At 35.1% G+C, this 14,885-nt stretch overlaps 1 protein-coding gene and 1 non-coding gene across 4 annotated transcripts; both read right to left on the minus strand.

The window, feature by feature from the left end:
- Nucleotides 1–606: 606 nt before the first annotated feature.
- LOC127098400 (protein GFS12) lies at nucleotides 607–12,459 on the minus strand. Of its 3 annotated transcripts, XM_051036987.1 has the most exons (18): nucleotides 12,096–12,136; nucleotides 11,920–12,011; nucleotides 11,594–11,638; nucleotides 11,402–11,484; nucleotides 8,791–10,905; nucleotides 8,338–8,665; nucleotides 8,009–8,224; nucleotides 7,823–7,895; nucleotides 7,528–7,733; nucleotides 7,373–7,435; nucleotides 6,766–6,974; nucleotides 5,282–5,393; nucleotides 4,638–5,156; nucleotides 3,771–4,081; nucleotides 3,432–3,675; nucleotides 3,274–3,347; nucleotides 2,810–2,948; nucleotides 607–910 (listed from the first exon to the last, which is right to left on the minus strand). In XM_051036987.1, the coding sequence occupies exons 5-18, from the start codon at nucleotides 10,758–10,760 to the stop codon at nucleotides 761–763; spliced, it is 4,614 nt and encodes a 1,537-aa protein (XP_050892944.1). In that variant the 5' UTR covers nucleotides 10,761–10,905; nucleotides 11,402–11,484; nucleotides 11,594–11,638; nucleotides 11,920–12,011; nucleotides 12,096–12,136; the 3' UTR covers nucleotides 607–760. The 3 variants fall into 3 exon arrangements, with proteins under 3 accessions (XP_050892944.1, XP_050892945.1, XP_050892943.1); XM_051036988.1 differs by lacking the exon at nucleotides 11,402–11,484 and having other exon boundaries at nucleotides 12,096–12,138; XM_051036986.1 differs by lacking the exons at nucleotides 11,402–11,484; nucleotides 11,594–11,638 and having other exon boundaries at nucleotides 12,096–12,459.
- A 167-nt stretch (nucleotides 12,460–12,626) lies between these two features.
- TRNAA-UGC (transfer RNA alanine (anticodon UGC)) lies at nucleotides 12,627–12,699 on the minus strand. Its single transcript has one exon. It is a non-coding gene; the product is annotated as a tRNA-Ala (tRNA).
- Between the last annotated feature and the right edge of the window lie 2,186 nt (nucleotides 12,700–14,885).

Consider the following 14,885-nt stretch of genomic DNA (forward strand, 5'->3'; position numbering starts at 1 on the left):
AATCTTTAAAAACTATTATCTCTACTCCTTTATACATAAGACGATTTATTTTTCAAATTCATTAAATCATTAATATATTTAACCGATTTATAGATTAAATATATTAATTATTCAATCAATTTAAAAAATAAATTATCTCTTAAAAATAGGAAAGAATGTATTAAATAATAAAATATAAATACTTAGGAGGGCGTTTGTTTCTTGGATAGCTGGAATATTTTTCATTTTCATATTTATTTCAAATTTTAATAAATTATACCAAATAACTTTTTATTCCCAGAAACTTATTTTTCGCTTGATTTTGCCATTTTTTATTCCCATGTTATTTCACACTTGGTTTTGTCATTTATTATTTCCATATTATAGGTTTGGAATCTTATTCCATGGAATAAAAAATAACCATCCATAATTCCTCACACCCACATATTTTACATCATTTATTTTATGAGACATAAATAATTTATTAAAAATAAACATTAAATAAATAAATAACTTTAAAACTACATAAAGGCTTATTATTTTTAAACTTTAATCATTGTTAAGGAATTAGTTAGCATTTGCAAAAAAAAAAATTAAGGTGAGTAAATAATATTTGATGATACATAGTTAATAAAGGAGAAATTAGTATTAATTTGAACTGATTTAATATAACCCTAAATATGAATCAACAAATGATTTATGACTTTAGCCCTATAACAGAAAAAAATAAAATGTAACAACATATTCTCAAATAAATATTAAAGAGAAGAAAGAAGCATATTTAACAACATATTCTCAAAAAACCATCTTCTGTTCCAATAAGAAACAATCGAGAGAAAGGAAGTATACTGATACTTGATAATGCCGATAAGCTTCTCATTCCATTATCAGAAACATAGAGTTTCTGGGGGATAATGTGATGCTGCCCATCCTGTGTCATGAAACCACATAATCATCACCAAAATTTTGAGAAATCAATATCATCATTCAACAATGACATCAAGAACAAAGGAATGCAAGCCTACAAGGCTGTTAACACATGCAACTGAATTTGGAAACTGAGCTTTACCACATCTTGGTAAGAAATTTTCAGTATTCCTTTGGTATATAATTCTTAAAAAAATTTACTTCCACTGCTCTCTCCAAATTTTAAAATAACATAAAAAGCGATGTGTCATGATTTCACTGTGTTAATATATTATCTCCACATTGCCGTAGGTTGCCTTCATCAAAGCCTCCAAAATTTCACTGTGTTACGTGTCAAGGGATGAATTTAGTTCCACGTTATTGCCCGGAGATATAGCATGTGAGGTGTTTATAAAACTTGGACAATTCTCAGCTCACAAGCCGATTTTGTAAGATTGAGTTAAGTCAATCCAAATTCTAAAAGGTATTAAGAGTCAATCCTAGATCAGTTGTTGGCCTTCCACATCCCTCAGACTTCAAACTCATTGGGCCTAAGTGTGAGTGTGTGTGTTGGAAATTGTCTTCACCGCGGTCTGCCCCTAGACGCCTAACCACGACATTTAGGCTGTCTTTGCTGCAACCTCCAACACCTTCACTGTGTTGTGTGTGAGGGGGTGGATTAGTACCCCATTGTCTAGAGAAATGGTTTGTGTAGTGTTTATAAAACTTGGCAATCCTCGCCTTACAAGCCGATTTTGTAAAGTTGAATAGACCAATCCAAATTTTAAGATTATATAAGAGTTTAATTTTAAGATTATATAAGAGTTTATCCTATACCTGTTGTTGGGTTTCCCGCATCTTACACGCTTCAGGCTCATTGGACTCGAACCCAAGGGGTGTATTGGAAATTTCGCATTCATTCAGCCCATAACCGCCTAATTGCGGAAATTAGGTTACCTTCATTGAAACCTCCAACACTTTCATTGTGTTGGTGCGAAGGAATTTAGTCTTACATTACCTAGAGATATGGTTTGTGTAGTGTCTATAGAATTTGGAGAGCATTCAACTTAAAAGCCGGTTTTGAAATGATGAATTAGGTCCGATTTCATATCTAAAAGCTTTTGTTGCAACCTCCAACACACTGTGTTGGGTGTAAAAGAGTGGATTTAGCCCCATATTGCCTAGAGATATACAGTGTTTATAAAATTTGGATAACACTCACCTTACAAGTCAGTTTTGAAAGGATGATGTCATATTTTATATCTAAAAGCTTTTGTTACAATCTCCAACACTCTCATGTGTAAAAGAGTGGATTAGCCTCATGTTGCCTAGAGATATGGCTTGTGTAGTGTTTATAATGCTTGTGTATCATAGAGTATTCTAGCTCTGTCAGGTTTCCACATCGTCCATGCTTGAGGCTCAGTGGGGATGAGAGTGAGGGGGTGTTGGAAATTCAGCCTTCATTGCTGTCTCTAGCCACCCAATTACATTTAGGCTATCTTCATTGCAAACTCCAACACCTTAATTGTGCTGGGTGTGAAGGGATTTAGCCCCACATTGTCTAGAGATATGGCTTGTGTAATGTTTATTAGGTCGTCCTCACCTTACAAGCTAGTTTTGTAAGGATGAGTAATATATCAAAGAGCTTTGGTTGCAGTCTCCAACACCTAACTTTAATGTGTTTAGTGTGAAAGAGTGGACTTAGCCCCCACATTGCCTACAAATATGGCACGTGTATTGTTTATAATGTTTGGACAGCTCTCGCCTTACAAGTCGATTTTATAAGGTTGAGTTAGACTTATCCCAAATGCTAAAAAATAGTTATTTTGACATTTATAATTAGGTGCTAGACATGCAAAATATACAAACCCTCTCTAATTCCTATCCACATCACGCTAGTAGCCTCCAAAAAAGAAATACATACCATTTCATTGGTAGACTTAGACAAGGAAAGAAGCCCAATCCTATTCCGGGAAATTGAAATAACGTCTTGGCCCCAAATGGAGAAACTGGATATGCCATCTGAATGACCTCTGAAAATAATGGGTTGTGACGGTAAATTCCTGCATGAGTAATAAAGAGATGAGCTACAGGATATATCTATATCCAGAAATCAGAAAGAAAGCATGTCATTTTCATTTAGGTTCTTCTTTCAGAATGCATCTTCGAATAACATGTACTATATACCAAGCAAAATGAAGGACTCAAAAGCATGAAAACATACAAGAGTGTAGATCAAACAAGATTTTTTTTAATCATTTTAATTACTAGGAAATTAAAGATTTTCCTAGAGTGCAAGTATATGCATCTACATCTTGTAAAACATTCTTACTGAGGAGATTAAAAAGGGGATAAGATAGGAACAGGTATGAGTACAGATGCACTTACATTCTTAAGTCCCAGACTCGTAAAGTTCTATCCAGAGAGCTGGAAATGAGTAGATGTTCTTCAGGTGATGCCAACTGTAAACAAAGACATTGATGAAGCTGTGAGTAAAATCAAATTGTGTAGTCCTTAATATTTTGAAATTTGAACTTAACTGATACCTTCGTCACATATCCGTCATGAGCACGCCATGAAGAAATAACATTTCCACTCTTTGCATCAAATAATTTACAGTGACCAGAGCTTAGTCCAGTTGCAATTAAAGATGGTGAGTTGGAAATTCCACCTGCTTGAGTCTTGTTAGAACCAGAGGAACAAATGGCAGAAATAAGCGAATGAAAGCTAGGTTCATTAGATTCCCCCCTCCAGATATGAAGCTTTTGACCTCGAGCAACATCAATGAACCTGTACAATACAGCAAAAAATTTAAGTTGAAGGGCATCAACATATTTTCTAATTTGTATCCGATTGAAATGGAGATTAAAACAGAATTAATTCACCTGAGAGAACCATTTCCAGTGCCAACTACGAGAGTTTCAGCAGAGTCCAACAGATGCATACAAGTATAAAGACTTGAATCAAATGCGCTAGACAACATTCCATTTGATAGAGTATTCAAATTAAGGACATTTGCCTGGTCACTGCTAACTTTTGGTACAGATGTTGGATGGCTCGTGGGATGGCCAGATTCAGTTTCGGATTCGGCAAATACAGATATTTGCTTTCCTGTTTGACTATTCCAAATATGAATTGTGCCATCACAAGATGCCACTCTTCCACTAGATGATAAAATGCAAATATCGTTCACAACCTAAAATTTGAGATGAGTAACAAGTATCATATTCATAGGAAATGTTGCTGTAGAATAATGAAATTGGAAAGCTATTTGAAGCAGAAAAAACATGTAAGCATAACTCAACTCAAGGTCAAGAGTAATTGTCATTGGCTATACTAATAGTTGTATTTTATTTCACTAGTACCTAATACATCAAATTATACCACAGCCCCTTTTGTTTAAAACCTTCATCCATCACGCTTCACTTTGTAGTTATTATATTCAATACCACAGATGAAAAAACCTATAAGCATCGCTCAACTTAGGGTCAAGGGTAACTGTTACGATTGGCTATACTATCGGTTGTATTTTACTGATCTAGTTCCTAATACATCAAATTATACCACAGCCCATTTTGTTTAAAATCATCATCTATGATGCTTCGCTTTGTAGTTAGCATATCGATACCATAGTTGAAACTTGACAGTACTGAATAGCTCTCTGCTGTAGAAATATATAAATACTACAGGGATGTAGAATTACTTCTGCATGGTTGAAGAGTTTTATATTCAGAAAGAATGAAGAAACAAACCTCCTCGTGGCCATAATAGCCGGACAGACAGTCCGTTCGGCTCAATTCCCACTTCAGAACAGTTCCTTTATATCCTTGGCCAATTCCAGCAGTAAAAATGGTAGATTCATCCTGATGTACCGCCATAGACCTCACTGCTCCATGATGTGCACGTATAGAGTGGATTACAGATGCTCTGATCTTCCAAGGAAGATCATCTTTTTGGATCCCCACCCGCCCAAGAAATGAAGGCCCATCCCAGATGGTGGCTGGACTAGGGAACCAAAACCATGGTTCAAGGTTCACTTGGTTTGGCGTTCCTTCTTGCATTACTACTGGGCTATGATGAACTTTGAATGATCTTCTCTGAATCAAATTTTTGGCACCTCTACTACCCTGGGATTGTGGAATTGACCAGCCAACCCCATTAAGCAACAACTTTGCGGGATTGTATTCAGATGCGAGTCCCTGGCAAATTGCAGGTCTTCTAGCAATGTTATTTTCTGAGCCATTTCTTGATGATTCTCCTGCATATTCCCACTGAACCACAACAGGTTTAGAAAGAACAAAAAAGAAAGACGTACACAAGGCTATGCAACAGAAATTATCGCATCAACAAAAACTCTTATATGGGATGAAGAAAAAACAAATGTAAAGCAAGATACCTTCCAGTTATGACGGCGTAGAAGTAACTGTTCAAGAAGCAACCATGTAGCACAACATTGACGAAGCTTCTCAATCCCAAGAAGAGACGCAAACAAGGTATAGAGAAGCAACCTGCATATTACCCATTAAAATTTATGCATACTAAGAAAATAAAGGAAGAAAATAAGGCAAATAAATCATGCATAGTTTGAAATAAAACAAAGTTGGAAATGGGCCTAGGATGACATGAATATTTATAGTAGAGAATTAGTTTCACTTTGACGACATCGTATAACTCCAATTTCTCATTCCCTTAAATTTACAAAATTAAGGACCTATCCATCCGATTTAATGACCTTTTGCAATACCCGGCCTAATGTGGAAAACAGCACAACTCTCTGGTTTCAGGTGAATTTGTAGAGTATGTGACTTTTTGGATTAAAAAACATGTCATTGATGTGTGTTTTCAAGGCTGAGCTCTAATACATTAAGTACTGCTCCTATGCTTCTCAAATTAAGAGTTATTTTGACGACAGTTGGAACACTAGAACATGCAATATCAGGTAGTAATGTGCATAACCTTAGTAAATTAGGATGAAATTGCAGCTGGGTTGAGATACCAGGGTAGAGTAGTTAAATGATGCTTATGGTGATTGTATGTAGGGCATGAGGATATTTAAGGAATACTGATTCTATATATACAGTGATATTCAAAGAAGGGTCATGGTAATGAGTACTCCAAGGGCATTGTTTAAGGAATCTAAAAAAGGAAAATGTGTTTTGGAATACAAGTCAAATACCTCTAAAAAAGGAAAATGTGTTTTGGAATAAGCCAAGGGAATGTATTATATTATATTTCATTTAGTTAAGCCTATTAAGAAATACATTTAATTTTGTATTCGGTGTTATGAATATGGATTATGACCATTAGTCCTAACAGAAAAAAGATCAAAAGAAAAGCAAAGAATGGAGTATGTGTCTTGTTCAGACACTAAGCTTTGAATTTTGTTAAGACGGAAGAGATCTTGGTTTATAGAAAATAACAACCCAAGAAGGTAAAGATTCAAAGCTAAAACACCAATAATAAAGAAAACAGTCCCGCATATAATACAAAGATTCCCACCACCTACATCTAACAAATAGATTTTCCTAGCCACACATATTGTCTTTGTCTATCCGCTCTAGCATTTTGGGGAGGTAGGTGGTGGGAATCTTCGTATTATATTTATGCGGGATAGCGTGCCTTTCACTATAAAGAGGGGCTTAGTACAACTGACTTTTAGAACTTGATATTAACAACTAATATGACTCAAAATAAACCTAATCATTTATGTTTATCCTATAATCTTAGTCTGACTTCCTTTCCGTTCCCTTTTATTACATACCATTTTCTCCACTTTTTTACCTAGAGTTATTTTAGTTTTGCATTAAATAGCCAAGGAAAGTGATTTCTCCCAGCATAAAACCAACTCCAGAATTCAGTTTTGAGTCTTATGACACTCACACAAGATCCATACGACTCTCAATTTGGAAGTCCCCTCCAATTTTTAATTTGGAAACCTTGAAGTTTCTGCCGACAGTAGTCGAACCTTTAGAAATTTCCTGGGAGAAAGCAAGCTCATCAAATAGTTCTTTAAGTTTTGGAAGAATATGCAATGCCGTCAAATCTGCTCCCATCCGCTGACAAATTCCAAAGAGAGTACTAGCAGCAACCTGACAACAGAAGGCAACTAAGAATTATTTAACAATTTAAGTAAAGCATTTGAAGAATAACTTCGGAAAATGGCACAACATTCACAAACAATTTGGAAGAAGTGCTATATAGTGTGTTAATCTATTTTAGTGCAATGCTCAGTTTCAAAACCTGTAAGCCAAGGCACAACCCTGAATCATTGATACACCATAATAACTATTCATCTTGATCATTCTAATTAAAACAAGGCAGAAAAGAAAATCCTAGCATATTCATGTAAAACTGTAAATCCATAGTGACTTGTGATTGAAAAGAAAAACACCCTTGGTTAAGGGTAAAGCTTAGATGTCTGTTAAAGCCAATGGATCCAAGAAAAGGGTGACAGATTCAAAACAAACCAATGAAGAATTTGAAGAACCTGAAGCACAGCAAATTCCATATGTTTCTGCATAAGAACCCCAATGTGTATGCCACTTATGTCCTGTGTATTCATAATGCATTCAACAATTAGTTTTTGTAAATATATATAGTCAATTAAAGCATTTTGAAGCGAAAAGAGAATAAAAAACATACTTCAAGCAGCTCCTTTACAATGACTTCTTCTGACAAGAAAGCTACAAGGCCATCTATAGTCATCATACAATCAATAAGTGCTAAAGCACTCCAACTCTGGACAGGATCAGGCTTATTCATGCATGACACATCAATGAAGGACCGAACAACATTTTTTAGTAATGGTAGCATCTGTTTAATAATAAACGTTTCCCCAAAAATACCCCCTGAGAAGTCAAAAAATGAAAGGGGATTAAAACTGAAGATCTCAGTAACAAAATATGGAAAAATATGAAAATCAATTAGTTAAGAATACCGATTCTGACCAGCACATCAATGCCATCTACACACAGTCCTTTCCCAAAGCAGTGAACAAGAGGCAAGATAGTCTGATTCAATAATATAAGGTTAATAAAACAATAACGATTGCACCTATGTGGGGGTGCATGTATGTGGACATCGGAAAACATACTACTGAAGGTTGTTGCAAAACTAAAATTACCTGATGGATGGTAATTGGTACGCCAATCTCTTCACTGGAGCCAATTAGAAGCACCGAAGCAGATGCAGCTGAATTTTTATCCGGAGAAATATACAAGTTTGATAAGACCAATGGGTGAATAGTTTCCAGATATGCTTGTTTACCAACTCGGTTCCATATTTCACGTACAAATGAATCTTGTAAAAGGGAAACCTTTAAATGTAAATAACCTGTGTTCTGCAAAAAGATGTCTAAATATAAAGTCTGAAGAATTTTTCAAAAAAATAAAATAAAAGCTAGAAAAGACATCTGCAGACTAAATAAAAGTCACAATGAAATTAGCAACTAGCCTGTAAAATTTTCTGTATGGTTGGTAGTATTAATGTTTTCACTGCTTGTGCTGTTAGGCATTTTATCAATTCCTTCAGTAATATATATGCCCATTCAGCTTCAGTATCACTCACAGCATTCAGTATAAGTGGTAGGCAATAAGTAGCACACATTTCAGTTGCGAATGCACCCACTTGCCTGAGAGCTCCCTGCTTTGCAAGATTCGCAGCAAAACGAAGGCGAGATTCATCTCTAGCAACAAGCTGAAGTGGAGCAAGAAACAAGTAGGAGGACTTGATTGTTTTTGGAAAATAAGGTGATTCCAGAAGAATTTTGGCCGATGGCCTCCTATATAGAAAAAAAGTTACATTTCAATAACCTGATAGAAAAAACAAGCCCAGAAAAAGCATACCTAATAGGACAAACACATGCATTCAGTTGCAGAATGCAGATGTGCGCGTGTACGCTGATACCTCATCCAATCCTTTTGGATGCATGCTTCAACGAGTATTCTAACATGAGGAGGTAGTTCCTGCAGAAATCCCGGTAATGTTCCATCCTCCAAGTATATTTCCAATGAGATTGAATCAAAGAGCGGCCTGCAAAGATGAAGTTCTGCCAAGAGACAACCGACAGAAAATATGTCCCTTGCAATATCTTCAGAGGCAAGTCTTGAAGACGACAACTTCTGCCTCCAGAGAAGCAAGTCTGGATATCCTGAGGAGCCTTCATCTTCCTCTTTCATATGTTGAAGAAAGGATATATGATTCATTTTATACGGCACCCAGTAATTTCTGTCAATCAAAGATACATCACTTATATTTTTATTAAATGTCCCTGCTGTTGGATCTCCCAGTGATGAGATGTTCTTTCTTTTCATCTGACTTAATGGGTAACGGTAACAAGCATTCAAATGCCTAGCATGTTCTGAAAATGCAGATGCTTGTTCCAGTTCTTGTAGATAAGCAGTTTCGGATAGAAGAGATGTCTCTCGCTGCATTTCATTTGTTTGGGTCAAAACTTTGGCATATTTATTGGACCCATTACGTGTTATTCTGGCAGTGGCGTGACGAATGGGATGTGGTCGCATAAAGAGCTGACGACGTCCAGTTGATCTCGGTATAGTGGATTCTGATTGAGTAAGCATAACATTCTTAGCAACAATTGCAGCCTGGCCAGACATTTTGTACCCAAAGATTATATCTATCCAGTGATGGAGTTGAAATGACACCCTATTACTTTCCAATGCATCACGATGCAATTTAATGAAATCCTCGGGGCTCTCTGCCCAAGAAGGTATAGCCAAATCAGTCATACCATCATGTATCGACCTAAAAATTTGGCCATCACAATAAAACTCTGGAATGCATTCATCGGGCGTCCATTGATAGAGCCTCTGCATTGAAGAAGGATATTCATTAGGTTCATACACTGAACGAACAGCCATCCGAAGAACACTCAAAGGCAACCTTCTTGCTTTATAGCTGCACACGGCCAATTCCGACAGACATTCATCTGATACATGATGAGGGATTTCAGACGTTGAATAGGTGAAATCCAACTGTTCATCACCTTTAGCCAAGCGCCATTTGCTCTTGCTTAAGTCTCGCCACCCTGCATCACAATTATCATCCGGTTTTGAGCTAAAATCAACAACCCAAGGCATTACGGGATGAAATGTATGGTCCCCCCACCTTCTTCCAGCTAATCTGTTTAAGATGAGTAAATACTCAAAATTACTTAGCTCTCCTCTCCACCACTGATGAAAGCTGGAATGCCAATCAATTTGTGCAGAAAGCTTTAGATCAGCATAAAGGTCATTAGAGTGACAGCTACCATTACTACAACCAACTTTTGCAGGTTTTGAATTAACACTCTCACTCTCTTGCAAAGTTAAATTAGATTCCAATACAGGTTCATTCCATAATCTCAGCCAAGACCATAATGAGTCCGTCAACATAATATTGGACGGGCATATATTACCATGGGAAACCCCTAAACCATGCATGTACAATAAGGCCGAGAGTAGCTGATACATAAGAAATCTTCTATTCCAATCAGACTTTATTGCATTGGGGTTAAAATGAAGAATAGTTTCCAAGTTGTATGGAGTCTTCGGAAGCACTATGTTAGTATAGTCAGACGCTTTTAGAATTGTGAGTACAGGAGCTATATTTGGATGCCTCAAAGTGCCTGGAAAGGTGTGTTCTTCAAATGATGGAAACCCAATTAAACTAAGGAAATTCATACTGTCCCGCCCAGATGCTTTCCCATCAATGAAAAGACCCAGTGATTCTAACACGTGACATTCAGTTAACCCGGACAAGAAATCATTGGCAGCCTCTTGAAGTACAGAAAAGGAACACTTGTCAACACGAGCGTTCGGGGCAAGCGAAGCGATTGTCCTCAAGCAAGAAACCCTTCCAGAATGATTACAAGTCATATTCCTAGACGGATCTTTTCCAGTTTCAGACTCATCAGATAAAGAAAATCCATTTCCACCATTAACTATATCATTGTACTGGTCACAACCATTATCGTGATCATCACTCCTAGTGCTTTCACTACTATCCAAAATATATTCATTTCTGCAAACAGTACAAGAGTTTATTACTTATAAGTAATAACCAACCGTTAATTAATCTCACAACAATAAAGCTAAACAATAAATAAAACATCAATATTTTATTATAACTTATTGTAAATAATAATTTTCTTAGTTACTTTTATATTATAGTATGTGGCCCGTTAAACAAAGTTTATTAGATCTAGAATTTGCTTCGTTTAAACAGATTAGATATTGTATTGTTACATAGCATCAAAATATATTAGAAACACTTTTCTACATGGTATTAAGTCTATCCATGATCGGTTAAACCACCTGCTATCAGGTTTTTGTTATTGAGATGTTCAATCTTGAACGTGATTGGGACGTCCAATCTTGAAGGATGTGTTAAGAGTCTCACATTGGACAATGTTTGTAAGTGAGAGCAATTATCACCTACAAGCTGGTTTTTCAAGGTTGAGTTAATCCCAACCCATGTTCTAAGATAATATGAGAGTCTACCGATTTGGATCACCCACCATTTATATCCATGCACCAAGCTAAATAGTCTGAAGCGTGTGGGGATGTTAAGAGTACACATTGGATGAGAGATGACCCGAACCTATGTTTATAAGTGGAGGACAATCATCATCTTACAAATAAGTTTTATAATATAAGGAATGAGTTAGGCTCAACCCAAATTTTGAAATGATATCAGAGTTTATCCATACCATACTCCGTTGGACCACCTGCTATCAGATTTCCGCTAGTAGGTCCTAGATCAAGATGTGAGCAGATGTGTTAAGATTCTCAAATTAAATAAGAGATGGTCTTACTAAGTGGGGGCAATCCTCACTTTATAAGTAATATTGTAAGGTTGAGTTGCAACTCGAATTCCAAGATAACTACTATACAAGAACGCATAAAATCACAAACAAATCAAAAGACATCTCAAATAGTAAGTCACAAAACCATTAAGTTTGAACTAAACTAAAAAGTGCAATTAACGGGAAAAAAACACAGTAAATGTATTAAAAAAAAAGAGCATGAAACTTACACATAATTGGTAAAACAAGTGTTCTCACGACAAGACATGTACTGCAATATAAATTGACCACTTGAAGATTCACCCTCTGCTGAACCAGCAATCTAATTTCCAAAACCCAAAACATAAGAAAATCAAAAAATAAAATTGATTCGAAAATGAAAAACTAGAGAAAGAGAGAAAGATACATCGAGAATAGCTGAGGATCCGAAAGGAAAAGGATAATCGGAAATGGCATGATTGAAGACGAGTTGATCGGAGAAGTCCGAGTTGATTCGAAGTTGGAGGCACTCGAAGCACTCGCTTTCGCCCTTCATTGAATCAATTAACTGAGTCAACTCGGCGATTTTCTCATGCTATGGTTATTTGTTCTTCTCCAATAGCACAATTTGACAGCAATTACTGATCTAGCCTTTTGTATTTTTGTTGATTAAGAGGAAAGAAAGGTATCGCTCACTCTCCACACTGTTCTGTGCGAAATTACACCTAACAGTCTAAGCTGAACACATCATGGTTGAGGGAGTGGGTTTCACCCTTTCATAGTTTGCAACTTGGGCAAGTAGTAATTTTTTAAGTGACTTTTTATACTTTTAATATCTAAAACAAAGTCATATTAAGAGAAAGAAATAACTAAAATAAGAATCTATGAAAAGTTATTTAAACCAAATTTTTATTTTAAATTTAAAAAATATATAATTGTGTTTTAATAAAAAATTTATTGGAGATGCAGGGGATCGAACCCTGTACCTCTCGCATGCAAAGCGAGCGCTCTACCATTTGAGCTACATCCCTATATAAATGCAATTTTAAATTAAATATATTTAGATAAACTTAACATATTTTGAAAATTATCATGTTTCTTCATTTGAGTACCGTAAATTTTCTATTTTTCTTCTCTTGGACACAAATTCAAATATTAAGTGTATACATCCCTGATTATGATTATGATAAGAAGATTATCTCAAGAGATAATTGTTGAAAAAATCAACATAATTAGGTAGCTAATTATCAGAAGCAACAAAATATGTTCAATTTTGCTTAAATGTACTTCCAATCATGAGTCATAAAGTACACACGATAGACGTTGTACATTTTATCTTTGATTTTTTTACGGAATTCTCAGTGTTCGATTATATCCTATAGACATTGTTACCCTAACCTTTGTCGTGAAATCTGCATTTCCTTCTTTTTGTCATTGGGGCCTAACTTTATGGGTGAATCACCTAAGTTAATATGTGACATATTATTTTTACGAAAACTATAAACAAATGTATGGTTTTATTAAAGAATAATACTTTTAGATATGACATGGTGTTTATATACTTTTTTTGTTTGCGGATTCTTAGATACTCGGCTTTCAACCGTTGGATTCACAAGATTTTCACTTTCTTGAATCGGTTGAGCGTGTGGTTTTATAGTTAAGGACTTGAAATAGTTCCTTTCTAACCTTTTTCATCTTTTCTTCCTTTCCTCTTTGATTTCTCTAACTTCTCTTTTAGGATCAAAACATCATGGTTTCCATAATGATTTAGTTTATGTTTTATCGCATAACAACTTTTATCCAGTTATCTTTATATATTATATTTATATACTAGTGAATTTTAATTTTTTTTGTTTCGAAATTAATGGGAATGAAATAACCTCAACCTTTCACGCAAAGTGAGATGGTGGTTAGATGAGTATTTTTCTCGTACTCACCCTTTCTCTTTATGTGGACAAGTAGAAAGTAGTCATAAAAATCAAGTATCAACTTGTTGGTCTGGTCGTGAACCCCAAGATGGTCGGGCAATATAGTTATGTGAACTTAGATGACTTGGGGACACACTCAGCTTACTCTGAGTTGAGCAGTTTGTCTCTATATCTTCCATTAGTGAATGTGGGCACTCTAAAGACTATGCAGTTAATGCTCTTTCGATCTCTGATAGGATCTGCAATTTGGATTTTGGATATTTATTTCCCCATGTTCACCGTAGTACTTAAGGAGATGGGGATTTTTCTTCCTTTAATTTCATTTGAATTGAATATCTTGCACCACCTTGTTGTAGTGCATTTTTGCTTAGTTATGTATGTGTAAGTATACACAATTAAACTAATAATAGGTGATAAGAAAGACATTGATTCTACAAGGAATTGGATTAAACATTTAGATAAATAATACCAAAGTTTTTTTAAGTAATGCATGATAAATGTTATAAAAAAATAATGTGTGATATGTTATGAAATCAGAAAAGTTTATAAAGTAATGCAAAGAGTTAACATCGAGCATGGAAATATTTTGGACAATGATTCATTTCATGAATTCTTCTAATGTTTGTATATGATGTGTGGTGTTGTGTCAGATGAGATCATAACTAAACTTTGTAGTACTTTTAAACATTGCAAAAGTATGTAATAAGTACCTATAAAGATTATGTGTAAGTCTCACCATACCACCAATACACTTTAAGTAAAATTTATTCTATTTACCCTTATGACCCATATTCGCTACTTTACAATATTATTTATTTAAATATATTTTTAAATGATAGTGTAACCTAGATTTTTTTTATCTAACTCTAACATAACACATGAACTAAACATTACACATCATCATGTTCATTAACATTCAAAAAACTATAATTCCATGAGATTTCACATTATCCAACCTACAAGATTTAAATAATTTTGAGAAAAGTAAATACAACATATTGAAATCCCAAGTTTCACATTTTCAAAAAGTGATAATGAAAATGATAAACCTAAGAAAGCATTTTAATCCCTTGCAATCACTCAACTGGAAGTGACATGAGGTATCGCGCCTTTCAGTATTAGATTCCTTCACAACTGACTTGGTGAAGGAAAAATGATATGGATACTCTAATTTCTTGTTCTTCTTTTATGGGTAATTTTCTACCTTCAAACCTTGGTTTATTTTCGACGTGGGTTCTATATATGGTAGGATATTTCTTATTGTAAAAAAAAGCTTCATTTTTTGTCCT

Source organism: Lathyrus oleraceus, chromosome 6 (genome assembly GCF_024323335.1).
Source record: "Lathyrus oleraceus cultivar Zhongwan6 chromosome 6, CAAS_Psat_ZW6_1.0, whole genome shotgun sequence".
In the NCBI taxonomy this organism is placed as follows: Eukaryota; Viridiplantae; Streptophyta; class Magnoliopsida; order Fabales; family Fabaceae; genus Lathyrus; species Lathyrus oleraceus.

What these genes read in the sequence shown, in the direction of transcription:
- LOC127098400 (XM_051036986.1), bottom strand. Translation starts at nt 12,224, where the DNA reads ATGAAGGGCGAAAGCGAGTGCTTCGAGTGCCTCCAACTTCGAATCAAC. An exon ending in TGATGTGCTGGTCAGAATCG is followed by an intron (nt 7,734 to 7,822) that starts GTATTCTTAACT and finishes TTGACTTCTCAG; the next exon opens with GGGGTATTTTTGGGGAAACG. An exon ending in TTGTAAAGGAGCTGCTTGAA is followed by an intron (nt 7,436 to 7,527) that starts GTATGTTTTTTA and finishes ATGAATACACAG; the next exon opens with GACATAAGTGGCATACACAT.